The sequence below is a fragment of the Xenopus tropicalis genome, chromosome 1 (genome assembly GCF_000004195.4).
Source record: "Xenopus tropicalis strain Nigerian chromosome 1, UCB_Xtro_10.0, whole genome shotgun sequence".
Lineage (NCBI taxonomy): Eukaryota > Metazoa > Chordata > Amphibia > Anura > Pipidae > Xenopus > Xenopus tropicalis.
Window position 1 is genome coordinate 195,983,929 of NC_030677.2, and position 23,265 is coordinate 196,007,193.

Here is a 23,265-nt window from a genome sequence, read left to right on the forward strand (position 1 = left end):
TCTTTCTGCTAAGGTTTTGATGATTCCCGACAACCCCTAACTTTAGCTTCTCCATAGTAGCCTAGAGAACACTGAGCATGTGCAGTGCCACTGGCACTCAAAACATGGCCTAACAACATCCAAGATGGGGTGTTACTGTAACAACGTTTTTTAGGATTTACCATATATACTCGAGTATAAGCCGATCCGAATATAAGCCGAGGTACCTAATTTTACCTAAGAAAACTGAAAAAACGTATTGACTCGAGTATAAGCCTAGGCATCCAAATTCTTTTAACACACCTGCACACTAGCTTGTGTCCAAATAGTAAGGGCAAAGTAGTAAGTGCAGCTCCAGATTACTTGTCCAACCGGCCAACCGTCTAAATGTTATCGTACTTGCTCGAGTATAAGCCGAGGGTTCCTTTTAAAGCACATTTTGTGTGCCGGAAAACTCAGCTTATACTCAAGTATATATGGTAGTTCTCCTTTAAGAAGCTACTCACAGATGCCAAAATGAGTAAAGGGCGTGTTTGCTAACTCTTTGCTTCCTGTAGCTGCATTTTTTTTAGATTAGCAGCAGTTCTGAGGTGCTTACTAATACCCAGGCTTAAGCGATTCATTTACTGTTGCCATGGTTAGATTAGGTTTATTTTCTAACTGCTATGGGTAACTGCACTGATGCCATTTAGTACATATATTATAGTAAATGATCCCCCAGGTTTAATAACATCCTGTATTTATACCATTGGGAAAAGAATACTTCTAAGCACAGATTAAAAAGATTTAGTTAAAATTCCAGCTACATACTAAGGCATTATAAGTACAAAGAGCCACTAGAATGGTGTAGATAGATTCTACATCTATATTGGGTTTCTCAAAGCTGGCTGATCTGACTGGACTAGGAAATCTCCAATTAGACTTATAACAAGACCACCCTGGGGGAGGTGGATTCTTACTGCGAGGATACACAGGTCCTTGAGAAAGGCCACACTGTAGTGACCAAAACATTGACTTTCCTTCTAGCAGTCATAGCTAAGCAGCACTGGTACGGCCATGGGTTTGAGGAAAGGGAAGAATTGCTTGCCATTTGGCTTTCTGTTGTTTGCCAGTGGCATTTGCACTTTGATTACGATGCATTCCCTCCTCTGTGACTTGTAGGCTGGGTCTGAGATCTTCATTAAGAGAAGTTGTGTGGCCTCAACCTTGGGATGGAGGTTATTTATCATTTATCAACTTTTACACTCCAGGCGAATTGCCACCCACAATTTCAGTAGATGGGTTCTTGGGGCCAAGATCAAAGTAAAACTTTACTCTGGAGGAGGCATTATTCATATAAAGCAGAGCATTTCAACCTGTAGCCCATTAGCTATTGTTAAACCTCTCACCTCCTCACCCTCAACAGCAGCAGAAGGGTCTAAGGCTGAACATTGGTATAAAGTGTTACTGTTACAATCATTCCTAGTCATTCCTATCTGGCTGGCTACTAATGGTAGTAGTAACTGTAGTTTCTGTGGTTTTAGAATTCTGCCCTGGTGAATATAAAGTCCTGCTTTTATTCTAAGCTGCCAGATGAAATATAATCAAAGCTCCCTTACACCGTGTAACCTCCTCTCTTCTAAACTGCAGCTCAGTAGGCATGCCCTGAAGCAGGTATAATGGTATAATAAGTCATTGGATAAGCTCCCTGGTAATCACTATATGCAACTTGGCAGGCCCATTAGGTGCGTGCTTGCTAATTAAATATAAATGGTCATTAAGTGAAGCAAAGTGTCTGTTGGGTTCAGTGGCAGCAAGCTATACTTCATTGCCTATATCCCACGGATATATTATATTATATATATATATATACAGGTATAGGACCCGTTATCCAGAATGCTCGGGACCAAGGGTATTCCGGATAATGGGTCTTTCTGTAATTTGGATCTCCATACCTTAAGTCTACTAAGAAATCAATACACCATTAATTAAACCCAATAGGATTGTTTTGCATCCAATAAGTATTATTTATATCTTAGTTGGGATCAATTACAAGTTACTGTTTTATTACAACAGAGAAAAAGGAAATCAGTTTTAAAATTCTGAATTATTTGATTAAAATGGAGTCTATGGGAGACAGGCTTTCCGTAATTCGGAGCTTTCTGGATAATGGGTTTCCGGATAAGGGATCCCATACCTGTATATGTTTATACTAAATGATTTTGGAGGATGTGTAGGAGAATGTGTCTCCATGATGACGCAGTGGACCATGTTTGATTCTGCTTCCCTGCCTGGTTATGGCCCAGTAGAGGCAATGAACAATGTTGTGGCCTGTTTGTTGACCCATGTCTGATTAGTAGATGTAAGAGTCCATTTTACACATTCATTCTAAAATTCTAGGCTCCATGACAATTCTCCAGTCAGTAGCCATTTAGCTTAACACCTACATGGACTCAGACCTAATGTGGACCTTTCTTGGAATGACTTTTCTCCCATGGGAATCAGCAGGTCAGCTTCCAGCTGTAGAGAGTAAATGGACAATGGAAATAGTCTCAAAACAACTGGATTTTTATGTGATTTGACCCTGGGCTAAATGAGATGATTCTGTTGTTTGACCCCTATACAGTCCTCACCTGCTGGGATTTATAAACCTTTGTAATTGATATGACAGATTTTCAGGCATATACTGATTGGGCAGGACCTCCCAAGAACTCCATTTACAGGACGGCAAGCTGCTGACTGTCAACACTGGCCAAGTTGGCAGCTTTTATCGGCCTTTGTATTAGTATTTTATAATTAGGTGCTAAGCTAATGCCAGATCAGAGAGACAATTTGTAGTAAATGACTTAGTAACCCATGTTTCCATTATTGTGTAACTACAAGTACAGTTTAACTGGAGTGTGTAAAAAATAAAGCATTGCACTATACAGAACAATACTTTTGATAAGGGAGGCACCAAGGCTCCAACAAGTGACTACAGGTATGGGACCCATTATCCAGAATGCTTGGGACCTTGGATCTTTCTGTAATTTGGATCTCCTACCTGTAGTCTGCTAATAAAATTACTTAAACAGTAATTAAACCCAGTAGGAATTTTCTGCCCCCAATAAGGATTAATTATATCTTAGTTGGGATCAAGTACAGGTACTGTTTTATTATTACAGAGAAAAGGGAATCATTTAACCATGAAATAAACCCAATAGGGCTGTTCTGCCCCAATAAGGGGTAATTATATCTTAGTTGGGATCAAGTACAGGTACTGTTTTATTATTACAGAGAAAAGGGAATCGTTTAACCATGAAATAAACCCAATAGGGCTGTTCTGCCCCCAATAAGGGGTAATTATATCTTAGTTGGGATCAAGTACAGGTACTGTTTTATTATTACAGAGATAAAGGAAATCATTTTTAAAAATGTGAATTATTTTATTAAAATAGAGTCTATGAGAGATGGCCTTTCCGTAATTTGGAACTTTCTGGATAATGGGTTTCCGGATAAGGGGTCCGATACTTGTACCTACAAGTTGGTTCTGTGGGTTACTAGAACTCTATGGATGCAATTCATTAAGCCAAAACACTCCAGCTACACAGAAGATTAAAATCAGAAGTACTTCATGCAATTAATAAAAAAGGTATAGGACCCATTATCCAGAATGCTTGTGACAAAGGGTATCCTGGATAAGGGGTATTTCCATAATTTGGATCTCTATACCTTAAGTCTACTAAAAAAATCAATAAAACATTAATTAAACCAAATAGGATTATTTTGCCTCCAGTAAGGATTAATTATATCCTAGTTGGAATCAAATACAAAGCACTGTTTTATTTTTACAGAGAAAAAGGAAATCAATTTTAAAAATCGGAATTATTTGATTAAAATGGAGTCTATGGGAGACAGGCTTTCCGTAATTCGAAGCTTTCCGGATAACGGATCCCATACCTGTACTAAAATGAACACTTCACACAAACAATAGTATTGAGAAGAGAAGAAGCAGCCATGATTTATTCCCAGGGGGCGCCATTACCTGCTGTTGCATCCTGCCTAGTAAAGAACACCCAAGGTACCAGGATTTCTGTTACTGCTAATAATGAAATGATTACGCACCGAGGAGGGAAGGAAATACATGCCTTGTGGCAAAGTTTGGATCCAATTCAGTGGGAGGTAATGGGGAAATGAGTCATGTGTTCGTATGCTGCATAGCCGGACTAATGACCGGGGAAGTGACAGAGGGAGCCATTTATATACAGATTTATTTCCCTCGCCGGCGTGGGGCAATAGCGCAGAATGAGTGCTAAGCCATTAGCCTGCTCCGCACAGTCAATCTAAAGGTCATTTTAACACTTCATATTAATAACAAGGCTAATAGCGAATGATGAACTTTTTTTCTGATTTCCCTCTCATTGATTTTTAATGAAGATTCTGCCCAAGAGAAGCCACCGAGGCTTGCCACTGGGTACAGCTAAAGGATAACAATTGCTTTGTTCTTTAAAGAAAAGCCATTTATGCATGTTTTGCTTCCTAGGGGGTATTGTAGCAGTGCCTTCCTTTTTTTTTATTAGACAAAATTGCTGAAAATAAAGCATATTTGCAGTTGGTCTTAAAGGCTAATATTATTTTCCCTGATATTCATTGTTATAAAACACATGGATATGAAACTATAAGCCTACATTACTCCTCTGTCCCTTTTATCTTTAAATAAACTTTTAGTATGTTATACAATGGCCGAATCTTAGCAACTTTTCAATTGGTCTTCATTTTTTATTTCTTATAGTTTTTGAACTATTTGTTATTTTGTTCTGTCTCTTTCCAGCTGACCCAGCAGCCAAAAAGCTATTGATTTTTAAGGCTACAATTTTTTTAATGTGGTTGCTTTTTACTCATTATCTTTCTAGTCAGTCCCTCTCCTATTCATCTTCCAGTCTCTCATTCAAACCACTGCCTGGTTGCTAGAGTAATTTGGACCCTAGCAACCAGATAGCTGCTGCAATTTCAAAATGGAGAGCTGTTGAACAAAAAGCTTAATGATCTAAGGTTTTCTGTGGGGCCCCTGGGGTCCCAGTCCAACACTGTTATCCCCTCTAGATAATGTATAGCATAACCTCAATGAATGAAAACTGAACTCTACTGGATGCAGTAGGGGGCATTTTCTGCCATTTTGCAATCTGCTTCTGCTCCCTGCCTGGTTACTAGGATCACAAGCAATACCTTGCAAAATGCCCCAAATGCCCTGTATATTGAATCATGGGGCCACAATTGGCTGCAATTAGCAGTGTTATACACAATATTACTAGTGTTTTGTCTTCCGCTTTCAGTCAGCTGAACACGCCGGCCATCAAACACAATCTGCCTCTCCGTGACGGGATCTTGGAGGAACATCAGAATTTCCCCAAATCCCAGGAGACGAGCCATTGAAATCAGAAATGTGAGTCACACAGACAGCCGTTATGTCAGCGCATTCTTCCTCCTAAAGTCATGTAATTTGTACGCACGGTGATTAAGGAACAGGAAAAAGCTGTTTATTTTCCTCATCAAGACTTTCAGTTTTTGTGTAAACATCCCATTTATTGGTTAATTTGTATTCATTTCTAAGGGAAGGAAAACTGTCCGGCACATGAGACCCAAATTTTATTTACAACGAGGAAATATTCTGCTCCAATGGACTTTATAACACTCATCAGCCCTAAAAATATACTGCAAACCATTCTTACTGATAATTTGGAATATTATCAGTTATCATCCATAGTCTTATATTTTTATATGGTGCGAGTAACTTCTAGGGATGCCCCAAAACTATCATTTTGGACTGGTTTTAATACAAACCTGCCACAAAAAACATGGGGCCAGCTACCAACAAGAATTAGGACCCTAATATGAATTTTCAGATATGAGCAAAATCCCAAAGATTGCATTGTCTGTGAACAACAAATTGCCCCCTAGCAGTGTCCATGGCTTTAGATTAACATCGCATTACAGGCTCAGTTGTTTACTGATAAGTAGGAGTTTATTATAAAGTGAATTTAAAGAATAACTAAATCCATGTACTTAAGTAACAACCGCTGGAGTGGCCTTCCTCCTGAACTGCCCTAAAATGACTCAATTTGCCCCACCAGATCCTAAAAAGCAGAGAAGCACAGTGGAATTAATGGGCATTATCTTGTGCCTCTTGTTTTATTCATCTTCTAGATCAGTGATCCCCAACCAGTGGCTCAGGGGCAACATGTTGCTCACCAATCCCTTGGATGTTGCTCTCAGTGCCCCCAAACCAGGGAGTTATTTTTGAATAACTACTGAGTGCTGGCGATTTCTTTGTGTTTTGTGTACAGATTGTAGCCAAATTTTGCTTCTAGCTGCTATGTAGCCTTTAAACCAATGAATCCCTTTCATGTGTGTGCTAATGAGCTGGGGCTTAAAAGCTCCCTGCTTTTCCACTAGAGCCTTTTTGAGCTAAAGGTAGGTGCAATAGGTCTTACTACTCAGTCACATTGTTTGCTGGGGGACTTTATTTTAATTGCATCACAGACTCAAAGTCATTAGACAGTGTAGGACTCACGTACAATGAGGGGCCTTGACGAGGCACGTGAGCTTACATATTTTGGCCAAAGTGTGGTACTAACACCTCATTTTTTGTAAAAATTATTTTTAAAGGCAAACTAAGCGCTGGCAAACTGTCTTTCTTTTAGTTATTTTTGAATTCCTGACTTGGGGGCAAGTTTTGGTTGAATAAAAACAAGATTTCCTACCAAATAAAGCCTCCTGTAAGCTGATAGGGTGCATAGAGGCTGCCTAATAGCCAATCTTAGCCCTTATTTGGCACCTCCATGAACTTTTATGATGCTTATGTTGCTTTTTTTACATTTGACTGTGGCTCAGGAGTAAGAAAGGTTGGGGACCCCTGTTCTAGACCTGGCTTGAACTGTGCCTTTTGTTCTATTTGTCTTCTAAATCTGGTGATGACTTTTCAGACAAGATTGTTGTGGTGCAGTTCAGGGGGATGGCCACTCCAATGGTTGTAACACACACACCTGCATACTTACTATTTAACTATAAAGCACTTCATTCAGTATGTAGGAGTTCATTATAAACTGAGTTTTAGGGCTGTGGCACACAGGGAGATTAATTTCCCCGAAATGCCATCCCACTGGCGAGAATGTAAATCGCCGGTGGGATGGCATACGCGGCACCGCGATTTCCCCAAGATTGCGTAAGTTTCCTCTCAAGGCAACTTCTGTGACATCGGCAAATTGCGGAGCCGCGTATGCAATCCCACCGGCGATTTACATTCTCGCCAGTGGGATGGCATTTCGGGGAGATTAATCTCCCCGTGTGCCACAGCCCTAAAACTCAGTTTATAATGAACTCCTACATACTGAATGAAGTGCTTTATAGTTAAATAGTAAGTACGCAGATGTGTGTGGGCATTATTGGACTGCTCTTATCTATTGGTTAGCAGTTTAAGATTAAATGGTAGGTTTTAATCTGCCTTTTGGGTACCACACCCCTACTTTTTATGGGAAGTTCTATTTATGGGCCCACTCAACTACTGATTCACCCACGTCTCCTTCACTCTTGTGGTTAGGGAATGAACTGAAGCTGCTTGCTGCGAGGCTCAAAGGACCTGGGGGAAGCAGTCCAGATAATTTTAATAGAAGTCACACGTGGGAGTTTTCCCGGTAGAGTTCTTCTCCTTCTTCCATTTAGTCAGTTCAAATTGCTGCCCAGTTACTGGGGTCAGAGGAATCCTAACAACTAGATAACAGTTTATATATGTAGAGGCTCAATAATATTATCATTTTATCTTAAAACATCTGAAACAAAATATTTTGGATATTCCCACCCCTGGCCTCAAACTTGCACTTCCAGCTAAGACATCTGTGCTACTTTTTATCTAACATTTCTGGGTTAGTTTAGACAATTCCCTCTGACTAAGATCTGTTTTCCTTGTTATGTTATATATTTTCATGAATATGTAAACACAAGTCCATTAAAAAGGAAAAGGGAAGAAAATGTTTGAATAGGGGAGTTTGCCTTAGTCCTTGTTGTTTACTTCAAGACTTTTATAAGTCTATGACTAGAAACGCCTGGCCCAGGGGAAATCAGAACTAAGAACCCTTAACAGCTTTGCTCTGATTGGGTTTTGGGAACTAAAACCTTGAATTAACTACTGCTGCTTATTTAGCCTAAATATACTGCTGGAGCAGTGGTTCTCAACCTGTGGGTCGGGTCCCTTTGGGGGTCGAACAATGGTCTTAGGAATAATTTTATGGTTGGGGGTCACCACAACATGAGGAACTGTATTAAAAGAGAATGCAAGTTAAAATTTAAAAAGCATACTGCCCAATAGTCCACACTTTTGGCTCACCTAATCAAATATTTACTCACTCACACTTACTTCACATTTTCTAGAACAGGCAGCCATCTCTAAAAAGGTATTCTCCCTTCCTTTCCCTCCTTGCTTCATACTGCACATGTGTTTCATTCCCTCCCCCCCTCCCCTCTGCCAGATCCGCTTCTGATTGGCTGGTGGGCATGTGTAGCTCAGAACAGCAGACAGGATCAAGTTACACACATGCTCAGAGAATAGGAAGGCTGCCGCTGGCACCTACAGGAAGGGGAGAGAGATTTCAGTGATGTCACTGTAGGCTTCACACTGCTGTAGGCTGCCAGCACCATATCTCAGAGAAGCAAGCAGGGATCTGGGAATTTAGATATGCAGTAAGTACTTAAAAAGAATGCCTTTAGACTTACTTTTAATTAATATTAACCTTTCATTGTCCTTTAAAGGGTCGTGGCATTAAGAAGGTTGAGAACCACTGTGCTGGAGCAAACTGTATCACCCGGTGCCGCATAGTGCCCCACAGTCTCACAGCATTCACTGTGCGATAATGGTGTAATTAAATGTAGTAAGATGGTGGGAAGTGTTGTGTTGGCTTATCCAAATGGCTCCATTAAGTTTCCTCCAGCTTTATGTTTCATAGGCTTGCAATAACTATTGAGCATTTAAATCATTCCTTGCAAATAGCTGTGTGCCAGTTATAGTAGCTTACGGCAAGTTTATTAATGTTCGTATTTTTCTCCCCAGTATTTGAATTCTTTGTGCTAAAAAATATGAATTGAAATTATGGTTTTAAAAACTCAAATTTTTGATATTTAGTTAGCCAAAAAATGGGAAAAACTTGAATGTAATGTAGTAGTCAATGGGAGCAGTCCTAGGCAAATTTGAAACTATATATTAATAACAGTTTTTCAAATACATTTTTGAGCTTGTTGACCCATTAAAAATGATGAGTATATTACAAATTTGAGGTACAGGTATAGGACCCATTATCCAGAATAAGGGATAAGGGATCTTTTCATAATTTGGATCTCTATACCTTAAGTCTACTAAAAAATCCATAAAATATTAATTAAACTCAATAGGATTATTTTGCATCCAGTAAGGACTAATTATATCTTATTTAGGATCAAATACAAAGCACTGTTTTATTTTTACAGAAAAAAAGGAAATCAATTTTAAAAATCTGAATTATTTGATTAAAATGGAGTCTGTGGGAGACAGGCTTTCTGTAATTCGGAGCTTTCTGGATATCGGGTTTCTGGATAAGGGATCCCATACCTGCATTTTTTTACGGTTTTGTTCTATTACTTTTTTTAATATGAGCTAGAAAATTTTGATAATTAACGGCAAATGCACTGAATGCTTTTTTGGGAAGCGATGATAGCCGCACAGACCCGGAAACAAACAAGACCATCTGTATTTATGTAATTATTATCAGTGTGTGCAAACAGCCGTATAAATATATCAGTTTGAATTTGTCAGAGCTAATAAGTGACACGGGCCGGTCACAGGCAAATAAATGCAGCTGCCTCAGGCCATTGATACTCTCAGGGACTTCGTGGCTGGCAGAATCGCACTCTGGGTTTATAAATATGTTTTCAATATTTAATTGTACAAATGTAACAACCGCTCGGGGTGATGCTGAAACCACCTCCTAGGGTTATAGGCATTTATATTCTTTTGTTTTGTGCTTTGCTGAGAATTATCACAAAGAAAAAGACTCATAAAGGTTTAATATCGTAATGAATTTTTTATAAGGCAACGAGAAGTCTTTTCCTATTATTTTATAAACAGTAAATAAACTGCAGGAGATTTGGGGAGAAGTTACCTTAATTTATATACAGTAAGGGATACACAAAGCATTGGCTTCAAAAACTTGTGGGGTTAATAGAAGTTTTGCCTTAGGATTTAGGATCACTCTTGAAAGCTCTGTGTGCTTGGAGGTAACTCCCGAGTGCATTGTCCCCCTCCTACGGAGCTACAAAAACAGAGCTACCATTACCCAAGGTCTGACCTCCCCCACCAGCTTGTACCTGCTTTGGCCCTCTAGTGGTCATCTCCCAGATTTTGGGAACATATGTTAAAAATTAGTGGGTTTTTTTTAATTCCTTTTCGTTTTAAACCCCCTTTTGAGGTCCAACATTAGGTCAGGGTCCCCCTTAACTCATAACAAGGTTATTCAAAACAATCAGCGATCATTACAAAAATAGGTTGGGAAGAAAGAGACTATGAAGCGATGACTATGAGGTTTTTCATTCAGTTGAACCACTAGAGGGCCAAAGCAGGTATAAGCTGGTGGGGGTGGTCAGACCTTGGGTAATGGTAGACAGATCTTTTCCAGATGAGTAGTGAAACGTCTTCAATGATTACTTAACAAGTCCAGTTGCTTTAGAGTTATATATACTAGAAACACAGAGTTGCTAACCCAGATTATTTGCTGTTCTTCCCCTGCCAAGCCCATGTTCTGCCCCTGCCACGCCACCCTGCCATACTCCCTTCTCCAATGCTCCCGATGATAATGGAGGAGTTTGTGTTATGATTTGGTACATTTCATTGCAGCTGGTAAGTTAGGTTTCTGGTGCAAATTACTGACAGCAGGAGATGGACCTGAAACGGGAGAGGGGCTTAAATCAGGGAGACTCCCAACCCATACGGGGATCTAAGCATTTGCCCCAACTCTCATGGGGTGTATTTCCAGGAGCATCCAAAGAGGAAATAGATCTTTTTGAATCTGACCCTAACTGGATTTCAGGCGCCCCCCTAAAGGCCCCCATACACGGGCCGATAGTAGCTGCCGATATCGGTCCCTTGGACCGATTCAGCAGCTTATCGGCCCATGTAGGGGCAGAAACGAGGGGCCTGCCCGACCGTTATCTGGCCTAAAATTGGCCAGATAACTCGTTGATGTGGTCCCCGAACCAACTGCACCATTGACGCCAATATAATTTGATCGTTCAGCCCCAGGGCCAAACGATCAAATTTTTTTTTTCACCTACATGCTCCCCGATATTGCCCACCCGTAGGTGGGGATATTAGGTGAAGATCTCAACATGTATGAGGGCCTTTAGATTGACTGAAGGTTGAACATGATGACAATTTTCTCTCCACAATACACCTAAAAATTCCCGCTATAAATAGTACTTGTGTTGTAATTACATTCTGCCTATTGTCTTAAGTTAAAAAAAGAACAAACTTTATTTTTTTGCCATTATAAATGTTGAGCAATTTTCAAGGACCTTACTCACCCTTCCTTTATAAAAAGGGCAATTTGTTCCCAGCACGTAAACCATAAATATTTTTTTATAGGCAAAAAGTATGTTCATCACATGCCATATACACTGAGCTCATGTTGAAAAGCGGTGTATACTGTCCCTTTAAGTTCCAGTTATGATCTCAGTAGTTGACAGTGTCACCCTTGTACTAACCTAATGGCAGAAGGAGTGAATATTCCCAACCCTTATCAAGGTAACATGTAAATGAATGAACACAAAACAAGGTTACTGTGCTCCGCGGCCATTGTGAAGCTGCGCTCGTATGGATTCCGCACACCGTCCCTATTTAATTCCCGTCTGCAGCTTGAAGCTTGGATGACACAGATAGAAGCCAAAGGAGATACTGTGCGCTCATTATACATAATGTCTTGTTCCACTGATCACACTGCTATCAAGAACTTGTCTCCTGAAAACCAACTTCTTATTACCCATAAATTTCAGCACTAAGCACCGGTTACGCTGACTTTTTGAATTGATTTGCCGGAGATCTTAATGAGGCCGTTTATGTACAGCAACATCAGCTTCGCTTGGCCTCTCCGCAGTCTGTAACCTCAGTTCATAAAAACCACGCATGAATCATCCGTAAAGAACTTAGCCGCCTGAAACATGGCTCTTAATTCATTTTTTAATAGCTCTTCTGTGCTGCTCTAGAAGGTTGCATTGAATAACAATTTGCTAAATACAGATTGTGATTCCCCAGTGCATGTGTTTGTGTTTATCGAAGAACTTGTAAACTGGGCAAAAGAAGCTTGTTGGGCAACATAAATGATGGAATGTGGTTGGGCGTTTCTGCTTCAACAGACAGTGCCGCCAGTGCCACCAAAAACGGAGACACCCCTTATCCATTTGTATATAATGATCACTAATATACATATAAACATAGCGAGTTAGGTTACAAAAGATACACATCAATTTCAACCTTTTATGTCTATATAATACCTGCTTAATACTAGTTGATCCAGAGGAAGGCAAAAAAAAAAAAACATCTGAAGCCTCTCTAAACTGCCTCAGAGGGGAAAAATCTCTTCCTGACTCCAAGATGACAGTTGCACCATTCCCTGGATCAACTTGTACCAAGAGCTATCTCCCATAACCCTCTATTCCCTCATTTCAAGAAAAAATGTCAACAAAATTAATGGATTTTTTTTCTGTTAGTGGCCCCTTAAGTTATTATAACACATGATTCGCTTTTCTTGATTTCTCTTTTCTTTTTTATGGTTAAAAGTTCCCCCTTGTCCAACATGAGTTTTATGAATAGGGCCTGTGCTGAACATACTTTTTCTTATTGTTTAAATCACAAAAATATGTTTTTGGGCTTTTTTTTTTGCCAAAACAGGGACATTGAAACTACTCCGTGTTTGGTTTAGTGAGATTGTTTAGTAGAGGTTTAGTAGATAGGCCTCATTTACTGAACCCAGGTGTGTAAGTGTCCCAAAGTTATCATCTAGGAAGCACTTGTGTCTTCTAGAAGATCAGAAACTCAAATAAGGGATGATGATGATGCCCTATTAGAAATTTCAAGAAATTTAATACAAGCTCTGTTCATTGAACTAATGTTGAATAAGAGGGTGTACTTCCCCTTTATAGAGAAACCTTGTTAAATGTCATGATTCATCTTTATGACCTCAGAAAGTATATGTGAAAGTTTTATTGTGTATATGATGAATGTCAAGGATTTGTTCTTACTATTTATTGGAAGTCCCTAACCCAAGCCTATATATGTTAATGATCAACAGGGAAGGTTTTCTAAAGAACCTACAAAATAATCATTTTTTTTAAGATAATTTATGTTTTGCCAGGCATATGACTTTATAAATACAACATGATTAATATTTGAATTCCTTCATATGACTTAGCTTTTGAAATACTCATAACAACAGCATTTGGTTATCAGGAGTTAAGTGGCAGCTTCTATAAGGAGGCCATACACTATAAGATCCGCTCAAATGGCAAAGTCACCAAACAAGCAGATCTTTCCTTTAACATGCCCATCTAAGGTGGGTGATATCAGAGTGGCCCCAAAGATCTAATTACAATGATAGAATTGCACTCGTTGGAGCAAGGACCACATCAGTGAGCCTATGGGGTCCCCGATCCAACAGGAATATCAAACTTGCCCGATCAACTTTTCCCCAATTTTAGGCCAAATATGGGTCTGAAAGACCTGAATCAGCAGCTTAAATCTGTCCGTGTATGGCTACCTGATGTGACTACTCCTTAGTAGAGCATTAATTATGAGAAGGTAATTGGTAGGTTCTCTAGGTGACTACTTCTAAGCACATTATTTGTTTATCAGAAGTTAACTCGTAGAGACTGTAGGTGACTTCTTGGTACATGATTTGGTTATTAGAAGTCCACTGGTAGATACTTGGTCTAGGTGACTACTCTTCAGTAGAGCATTTGGTTATCTGAAGGAAACTGGTAGATACTGTAGATGACTTCTTCTTAGTACAGCATTTGTATATCACAAGTAAACTGGTGAAAGTGAATACTTCCCAGAACAACATTTGGCTATTGTTGCTAGATGACTACTTCTAAGTACAGCATTTGTTTATCAGAAGGAAACTGGTAGATTAGCTAGATGACTACTTCTAAGTACAGCATTTGGTTATCTGAAGGAAACTGGTAGATACTGTAGATGACTTCTTCTTAGTTCAGCATTTGTTTATCACAAGTAAACTGGTGAAAGTGAATATTCCCCAGAACAACATTTTGTTAATAAAAGTTAAGTAGTGCAGTCTCTAAGTTACTGCTCCTTAGCACAGCATTTGCTTATCAGAAGATAGTAAACAGTATTTATTGAAAACTTATGTACACCACAGTAACACTTTGGTATGGTCCAACACCTGAAACACTAATACACAAAAAGGTTGTGTGGGGAATACACAAGGCCTGACATTAGCCTTTAGGATCTGCAGCATGAATAACAACATACAGGCAGTCTGAGATCCCGAATTGAGAAATTTAAATGACCACATTGCCTCAGACTAGCATATGTTCTAGGGTTACATACTTCTGTAGGTCAGCCCTGTGGAATGTCATTTTTGTAGTACACATATGGGATCCTTTATCCAGAAACCCCTTATCCAGAAAGCTCAGAATTACAGAAAGCCAATCTCCCATAGACTCCATATTAATCAAATAATTTAGAATTTTTCAACTGATTTCCTTCTTCTCTGTAATAATAAAACAGTACCTTGTAATTGATCCCAACTAAGATATAATTACCCCTTATTGGGGGCAGAACAGTCCTATTGGGTTTATTTCATGGTTAAATGATTCCCTTTTCTCTGTAATAATAAAACAGTACCTGTACTTGATCCCAACTAAGATATAATTACCCCTTATTGGGGGCAGAACAGCCCTATTGGGTTTATTTAATGGTTAAATGATTCCCTTTTCTCTGTAATAATAAAACAGTACCTGTACTTGATCCCAACAAAGATATAATTACCCCTTATTGGGGGCAGAACAGCCCTATTGGGTTTATTTAATGGTTAAATGATTCCCTTTTCTCTGTAATAATAAAACAGTACCTGTACTTGATCCCAACAAAGATATAATTACCCCTTATTGGGGGCAGAACAGTCCTATTGGGTTTATTTCATGGTTAAATGATTCCCTTTTCTCTGTAATAATAAAACAGTACCTGTACTTGATCCCAACTAAGATATAATTACCCCTTATTGGGGGCAGAACAGCCCTATTGGGTGTATTTAATGGTTAAATGATTCCCTTTTCTCTGTAATAATAAAACAGTACCTGTACTTGATCCCAACTAAGATATAATTACCCCTTATTGGGGGCAGAACAATCCTATTGGGTTTATTTAATGGTTAAATGATTCCCTTTTCTCTGTAATAATAAAACAGTACCTGTACTTGATCCCAACTAAGATATAAATAATCCTTATTGGATGCAAAACAATCCCATTGGGGTTAATTAATGTTTTATTGATTCTTTAGTAGACTTAAGGTATGGAGATCCAAATTACGGAAAGACCCCTTATCTGGAATATACTTGGTCCTGAGCATTCTGGATAACGGGTCCTATACCTGTGTTTAAATCCTTTCTTCTCAGTGTAATCCAGTGCTGGAATCTTGTGCTGCCCTACCTGGTTATCAGTGGATTCTAGAACGTAGAGTATTTGTTCCTCTTGGTGCCGCACACAACAGTAGTTTGGAGTTCACATTAAAAGTCAGTGGTGTTAATTACTCAACCACTTATCTGCTGCTTTCATCTCATGTATCCCTGGCTGGAACATTCAGAGGTTTACACATTTTATGATAGTGTTCCATTAAAAGCAGGAACTTTCAGCTGCGATGTTTGGTTTAACATTTACTGTGAATAGTCACAAGGCTACCGTAATGCAAAGCAAACCACTTATAGAGCATTAATTGGATATTCTAACATTTCCATAGAATCCATTTATGTTCCTTTACGTACGAATAAAGCTTTTTGCACCTGGATTGCTACAGTTATTATTGCTTTTAGCTGGGGAAGCTGGAGCTGAATGTACAGTGTCTATTCAGAGATAGGTAATTAATGCTCTGAGTTGTCTATGTGTCTATGGTGCTGACGAGTAGAAGCTTTTCAAAGCACCTTTATATCTATCTCATTGGGTTAATATCTTGCCAGTGCTTAGGGTTTATATTTATTGCTTTGATACAATTTTCCTCAGGGTCGGACTGGGCTGCCGGGACACCGGGAACAATCCCGGTGGGCCCCGGCCCTAGTTGGCCCCTGGTGGCCCAGACCCGACCCTTGCTGGCGCTCCCCCTGCCCGACCATTCCTCCCCTGATGCGTAAAATTTACACGCGCTCAGGGGAGGACCTCGGGTGGGGGACCCTGCGGCGGGTAAGGGGAGCCCCTGGGGGGGGTTAGGGGACGCGGCCGGCGGGGGCACCTGCAGGGCCCCTGGGGCGGGAGCCCCGGTGGGCCCTGCACCCCCCAGTCCGACCCTGATTCTCCTGCACCACAAATATAAGATTCAGTTTCAGTAACCCCTGAAGGGAATTTATAGGGGTTGTGATCTAACAACAACATGAGTTGGGGTTGTTGCAAGACAGACATGCCCATAAGCGCTTTATAACAGGGAAGAGACCTCAAAGCCTTAAAATGAAGACAACCAGAACTGCTGTTTTATGCACTTGCATGAACTTACTGTGCCAGCAGCAAGATTCAGCAGCCCTGTAACAAAGTTGGCCACAGGAGATCGCCATCTTAAATCCCGTTAGGCCATCTTTTGAGTGTCAGTGACACTGCACATGCTCAGTCTGTCCTAGGCTTCTCTTGATATGCTAAGCCCAAGGGTTGCCGAAAATCTTAAAAAAACAGAAATAATTTATATTCTAAATATACTATACCTTGTGAGTCTGCCCCTAAGCTCAGGCTGAGGGGTCCTGCACTTATGTTGCCCTGCACTGACTTATTAAAATAAGCTGCTGAATAGCCATTCGGGGGGCTGAAAAAATAGAAAAGGCACAGGTTACATAGGAGATAACAGATAAGCTCTCTAGAATCTCATTGCATTCTGCAGAGTTCATCTGTTATCTGCTATCTAACCTTAGCTTTAGATCCTTTTCCAGCTTGAATGGCTGCCCCCATAGCTACACAGCAGCTTATTTCTATAAACTATAGTAGGGTTTCTGAAGCAATCAGTTTTACCAGTGCAGAGCAGCAGTATATTATATTTTAATTACTTTAACACTTAAAACTTTCATTTTTTGGTTTTACTGTTTCTTTAAACGCAAATACTTCCCTTTGAGTTCCATTGTAAAGGTCGCAGAGAGCCGCAAGTCCAGGCTTTTATGAGGCAGAGTTTAATAACTTAACCAATGAACATCTGCTTTTTCCTTGGAAAATCAGTGCCTCCCAGTGAGTGATTACCTCTCATCCTGTTTCCATATCTTCTGATTCCTAGATAAGATAGTTTTGATAAATGTAAATCACACAGACATGTGAGCATGGGATAAGTAGCTTGTATTGAATGTTTCTAACATATTGTAGCCTTAGCTTGATTTTTGTGTAGTCAAGATAACTCGGAAATGTAAACACAACAAGTACGTTTGTCTTGCATTGTAAATTGCCCCTGTGAAAGGTGGGATGCGCATTTCAAGATAAATATAGAGGCAAAGCTACTTAATTTGATCTTTAATGGATTCTGTCTGAAAAATTGAAACCTGAATTGGTTGGAAAAATGCTGAGATTTGTATTGAAAGCTTCTATCTGAATTGTTACTCCCTGATAAAATGTTATCACCTCTAATTAAACTTTCAGTATGTTATAGAATATCTCATTTATAGCAACTTTACACATTATTTATTATTTAGTGTTTTTTGAATTATTTGCCTTCCACTTCTTCATCTTTCAGCTTTCAAATAGGGGTCACTGACCCTGACAGTCAAAAGCCTATTGCTCTGTGATCTTACAATTGTATTATTACTGTTACTTTTTATTCCTTGTTTTTCTATTCAACCCCTATTCTATTCATATTCCAGTTTCTCATTAAAACCTCTGACTGGTTGCTAAGATAAACAACACCCTAGCAACCAGATAGCTGCTGAAATTCCAAACTGGAGAGCTGCGGAACAAAAAGTTAAATAACTAACAGACTTTAAAATGAAAACCAATTGCAGATTGTCTCAGAATTTCAATGTGTATGTTATACTAAAAGTTAATTTAAAGGTAAACAAGGTCTAATTTGAAAGTTAATTTAAAGGTAAAGGTCTGGAAGGAACAGTCTCTGTTTTTTACAGCTCGTTAACCATTGTTTGTGCTCAGTGAGAAAATATTGATCCTTGGTAAATTGTCTGCTGATGAATAAAGGGGTGAATAGAAGGTTTGGCCACATGTGGCCCCCTATATACACAGAAAGCCAGCCGCGCCTTTATAAAAGCCAAGAAAGCCCTCTAACAGGAATGCCATTACTCATCTATTTATATTCCCATTAGAACAAAACGAACAATTAACACAATATCACGTCTCTTTATTGTTTGCTGCAAAAAAAAAAACAAAGTGAAAGTCTCGCTGGGAACAAAATATTCAGGAACATATTATTCTGTTCATAATTAACGGACTCGCTCCAAAGATACAAATATACCTAATTCGGTCTTCGGCACATCGGCTGGACTTTCGCTTTATGAATATTTCCATTAAAAACTAATGGAATCAAAAATGGAAAATGTGCCTTTATCAGATGGGATTTTCAGAAGATGGATAACAAATCATAGCTGGGGGGGGGGCTGGCGAGCATTCGGCACAATAATATTATTCCCGACCAAACAAAGTCTGCAGTAACTTTCCCATTTACTGAAATCTCTTTGTTATGTCTTCCTCTGCAAAAAACTATAGTAAGGGTAGATTGTAAGCTCATGTGGCCAAGACTGCACTGTAATGCTTTTTTTGTAATATTTGTTTGTAATTTCTTGCAGACACAAGGAAGCTCTGACAAAATGGGATGAAGCAATCCAGTTGACCCCAGAGGACGCTGCTCTGTATGAAATGAAGGCCCAGGTAAGAGAAACGAGGAGCTGCAGTGGGTCGGTTATCCGCGGGTACCCACAGGTTGCCTGCAAAGGCTGGTCTGCGGGTCATGGGTCGGGTTGTGCCTCTTATCCATATTTCTTATATTATATTATCAATATTTTACTGCTTTAAATGTTTTTCAAACATTTTTTTTACCCACACCCACTACTGATGGTGTTACAGCAGCAACAGCACTTCTTGGTTAATGGTGGTCAGCCTTTAGTATGGATTCTAGTGCCCAGTAATGTAAAGGCAACATACACACATGACTTAACTAAGAGATTTTAGGGCTGATTCACTAAAGTGCGATCAAACGAGGGCTATTTAAAGCATGCATTAAAAATCACATCTAATTTTTCGCGTCTTAACGCACGATTCATTAAAAGGATACTTGCGTTAATTTAGACGCGATGCTGTTTGCGTTATTTAAGTCATGAAGACTATTTTCGTGTGTTATTTGACGCAATTTGTGCTAATTAACGCAGCGCGCTACTTGTCGTGCACGCTAATTAACGCACATGAGCTACTTATCGCGCACACGCCATATTAGCCATACACACCATTACGTTCGTAAAACTACTTTTCTGAAAATGCCCATCTCCCTGCAAACTGGCGGCTGCATCACTCTGGGGCCAACACAGACTTAATAATAAATCCCACTGCAAAGTCCATATTTTATTGCCAAAAGCTCATGAACTGTACTTTTCTATAATTACCGCCTGCTCCAAGTAGGTGTAAATTTTCGCACAGACTAATGGGATATTTAGCACGTCTAAGTGTTTGTGAATCATGCGTTAGTATTATTTCTGCGCGAGAATTAACGCAATGCGCATTCGGTTGCGCACTATTTAACGCACGCCATATGCAGCTTAAGGCATGCGATAATACTTTAGCGAATCACGTGGGGTTTTTTTGCATCAATTTTAACGCAAAAAAGCATGCGATAACGCTTATCGACCTTTAGTGAATCAACCCCTTTGCTTTTTTTTCCTAAAAGGAGCATCAGTCAAGGGAAAAAAACTTTCTGATTACATTGACTGTGGGGTTCCTAATATATTAGGGTTCATTTGCCTCTGCAAAGGCAGTGGGCAACTTGCGCTTTTCCCCACAGTGAGTTGCAGCTATAACCACTTTCATTAAAGGTACCAGTATCCCACAGTGTTCCTGATATTTGCTCTCAGCGCTGATCAGTCCTTCCTGCCTTACATTTTGAATTCAGTACTGCTTTAGCTATTGACAGACAGTGCTGTGTGCTGGGCCATAACTGGAGTGAGCAAGGCCCACCAGAGTTGCTACCATAGGGGCCCACACACCTCCTCAGGGCCCCTGTCCTCACGCTTACCCACCCACCACCAGCCCCTTCCCCCCCACATACATACCTTATACTTTGCCACAATTGGGGGGGGGAGGGTAGTGGGGGAGCGGCAGGTAGGGATTGGGTCTGGGCTGCCGGGGCCCACCGGATTTCTTCCTGGTGTCCCACCAGCCCTGCCCGATCCCTGGCTGTGTGAAGCTACCTTTACCTCCTGACCAGGCGATAGCTCTAGTGTTCCCTCAGTGCCCTGTGTCTATAAAGGCAGTACACTTACGGCTACAGAATTGGGCACAGACGCAATTCACATGCCAAACACTGGAAATGATAACGGCCAGACTGCAAAAAAAAGATTTGGAGCAACTGTATCTTATTTGTATAAAATTCTGGTGCATTGTGGTGAAAATAATATGACAGTTGGGTCTGAAATTGCACTTTGCTCACTGTGTCTGGGTGAGTGATTGCCCCCTATTGTATCAACACTCCTCACTAAATGAGCTTTTGTAGAAATAAGAGGTTTTACTACAAAGCAGAAGCTACAGTGTCACCCAAAATGCGTGATCAGCCCCCATATAACAGCATCCCCCAACATTCTATAGGATAACCCCAACTTTGAGTCTCTTGCTTCTAAGGATTTATATTTTAGTATAACATTTAAAATAAGGTATAAACTGAGCTGAGACTTCATTTCATCTGATATAGTTCTACTTTATTATTTGGAAGCTTCTCTCTAAAGCAGCCCCCTTGCAATGAGTCAGTAAGTACTTGTGTTTGAAGAACTGGTTGAACAGGACTAAATGTTCCTTTATCCCACAAATACAGACTCCCTGATTGTCTGGACACATTCCGTTACAATATGGTTGTCATCAGTACGGCCACAACACAATGGAAATTAACATAATTTTCAGAAGCCTACGATGCCTTCAGCGTTTGTCCCTTTCAACATAATGTGACAGGTTTCAGAGTTATTTCAGCCCAAATATAAGTAATACATGGTAAACGCCAAGATTATGTAAACAATGATATAGTAAGGATATTAGTATAACATTAGCTTACCCTAAAAGGAAAAAATAAATCATTGCAAAATTATTGCAATTCAAAGTCAACTTGTAATAAGGTTAACAACATTTGCCTAATCCTTGTAACCCGTAGCAACCAATTAGATGTTTGTTTTTCTTATTCTTACTGCAGTTGGCCGGTAGAAATTAGCTGCTAATGTTTGCTGTGGGTTACTGTGGGTTACTGCTGCAGGGCCGTATTTAGAATTAAGGCCTTACAGATGTAAGATGTTCACCAACATAAATATTCTTGGGTAATGTATGAAAGAACCGCTCAAGTGGAGATCTGAAAGAAAATATTTTGCCATAGCCGGTTAAGGGTATACCAAGTTGGTAAGAGGGTAGATGGCTGGACTGCCAGCATGAGTTATAGGCATTGGACATATTAGGGCACATGTATGTCAGCAAGTGCAGTGAGCAAAGTGCAATCCCCACAATATAGTGTATTTTCCAAATTCTAGTGTCATTGTGATGCAGTTGTGCCTAAGATTTTTGAAGTCTATTTGGCGCCATTTACGTGGTTGATCATGAGAGTGACCTGAGCGCCCTATTCTTTTGGCACAGCTGCACTGCGCCACTTAATGCAGGACACAGAGGGCACCCTGGAGTTACCACCTGGTCAGGAAGTGGCAGTAGCTCCAAAGTTCCCCTGCATAGGAAGTGGCAGTAGCTCCAAAGTTCCCCTGCATCAATAGGTGTAGCAGTGCTCAGTTAGAAATGGAAGGGAGAGAGGACTGAATGGTGCGGAGTGCAAAGAGCACATTTTGGCACAAGTACCTTTAATGAAACGGATTTGATGCAAAACTGACTGTGGGGAAAGTGTGAGAACTGCAACTGCACTTGCGTATGTACATGAGCCATACTCTACAAAACGACATTGGGTGCGCTCTACAAAACGACATTGGGTGCGCTCTACAAAACGACATTGGGTGCGCTCTACAAAACGACATTGGGTGCGCTCTACAAAACGACACTGGGTGCGCTCTACAAAACGACACTTGGGTGCGCTCTACAAAACGACACTTGGGTGCGCTCTACAAAACGACACTTGGGTGCGCTCTACAAAACGACATTGGGTGCGCTCTACAAAACGACATTGGGTGCGCTCTACAAAACGACATTGGGTGCGCTCTACAAAACGACATTGGGTGCGCTCTACAAAACGACATTGGGTGCGCTCTACAAAACGACATTGGGTGCGCTCTACAAAACGACATTGGGTGTCCTCTACAAAACTATATTGGGTTCCGGGTTACAAAGTTGTCCTATAACCTGCATAACTCTTACCCACAGCTTGTACACAGTAGTGATCCCACAACATGTGAACCTGTGAAACCCTTGGGTTTACACTTAGGTCAGGTAGATTAGGGTTAAATTTTGGGCAACCATTTCAGGTTTGGTTTGGTTGAGACTGGGCACTGGTATAGTGCGGGTCCCACAATGGCAACATTTTGTGGGTTAGTGTCTGGTGCGGGTTAGGGTAGGGTTGCATTTTGTCTGACCCAGACATCACTACAATACAGGTATCTGTTGATTTTAGAGGGCAGCATTACAATATTAGCAATGTCGAGCCTATTAATGTAATTATGCAGTTACAGCAGATGAGACTGCGGTAATTTTTTGTTTTTATACCACTTAATATCACACCCCAGGGGGTGCCATTTTTCCTCTGTGATATTTAGCTATTATAAACAATGTTATGAAACAATAACCAGTTTAGAAAGATCTGGAACATATTAAAAACCTAGGTCATCATCGTTAAATAGGAAGAAGAAAAAGGCTTATTAGAGGAACAGTTATAA

The 23,265-nt window shown here is 40.1% G+C and overlaps 1 protein-coding gene across 4 annotated transcripts in view; it reads left to right on the forward strand.

The window, feature by feature from the left end:
- Positions 1–23,265, forward strand: part of ttc33 (tetratricopeptide repeat domain 33) — a 123,879-nt gene that overhangs the window by 50,201 nt on the left and 50,413 nt on the right. For all 4 annotated transcript variants that reach the window (XM_031895287.1, XM_012955907.3, NM_001126771.1 and 1 more), the window contains 1 exon segment: positions 19,000–19,081. In XM_031895287.1, the coding sequence (XP_031751147.1) occupies positions 19,000–19,081 (82 nt within the window).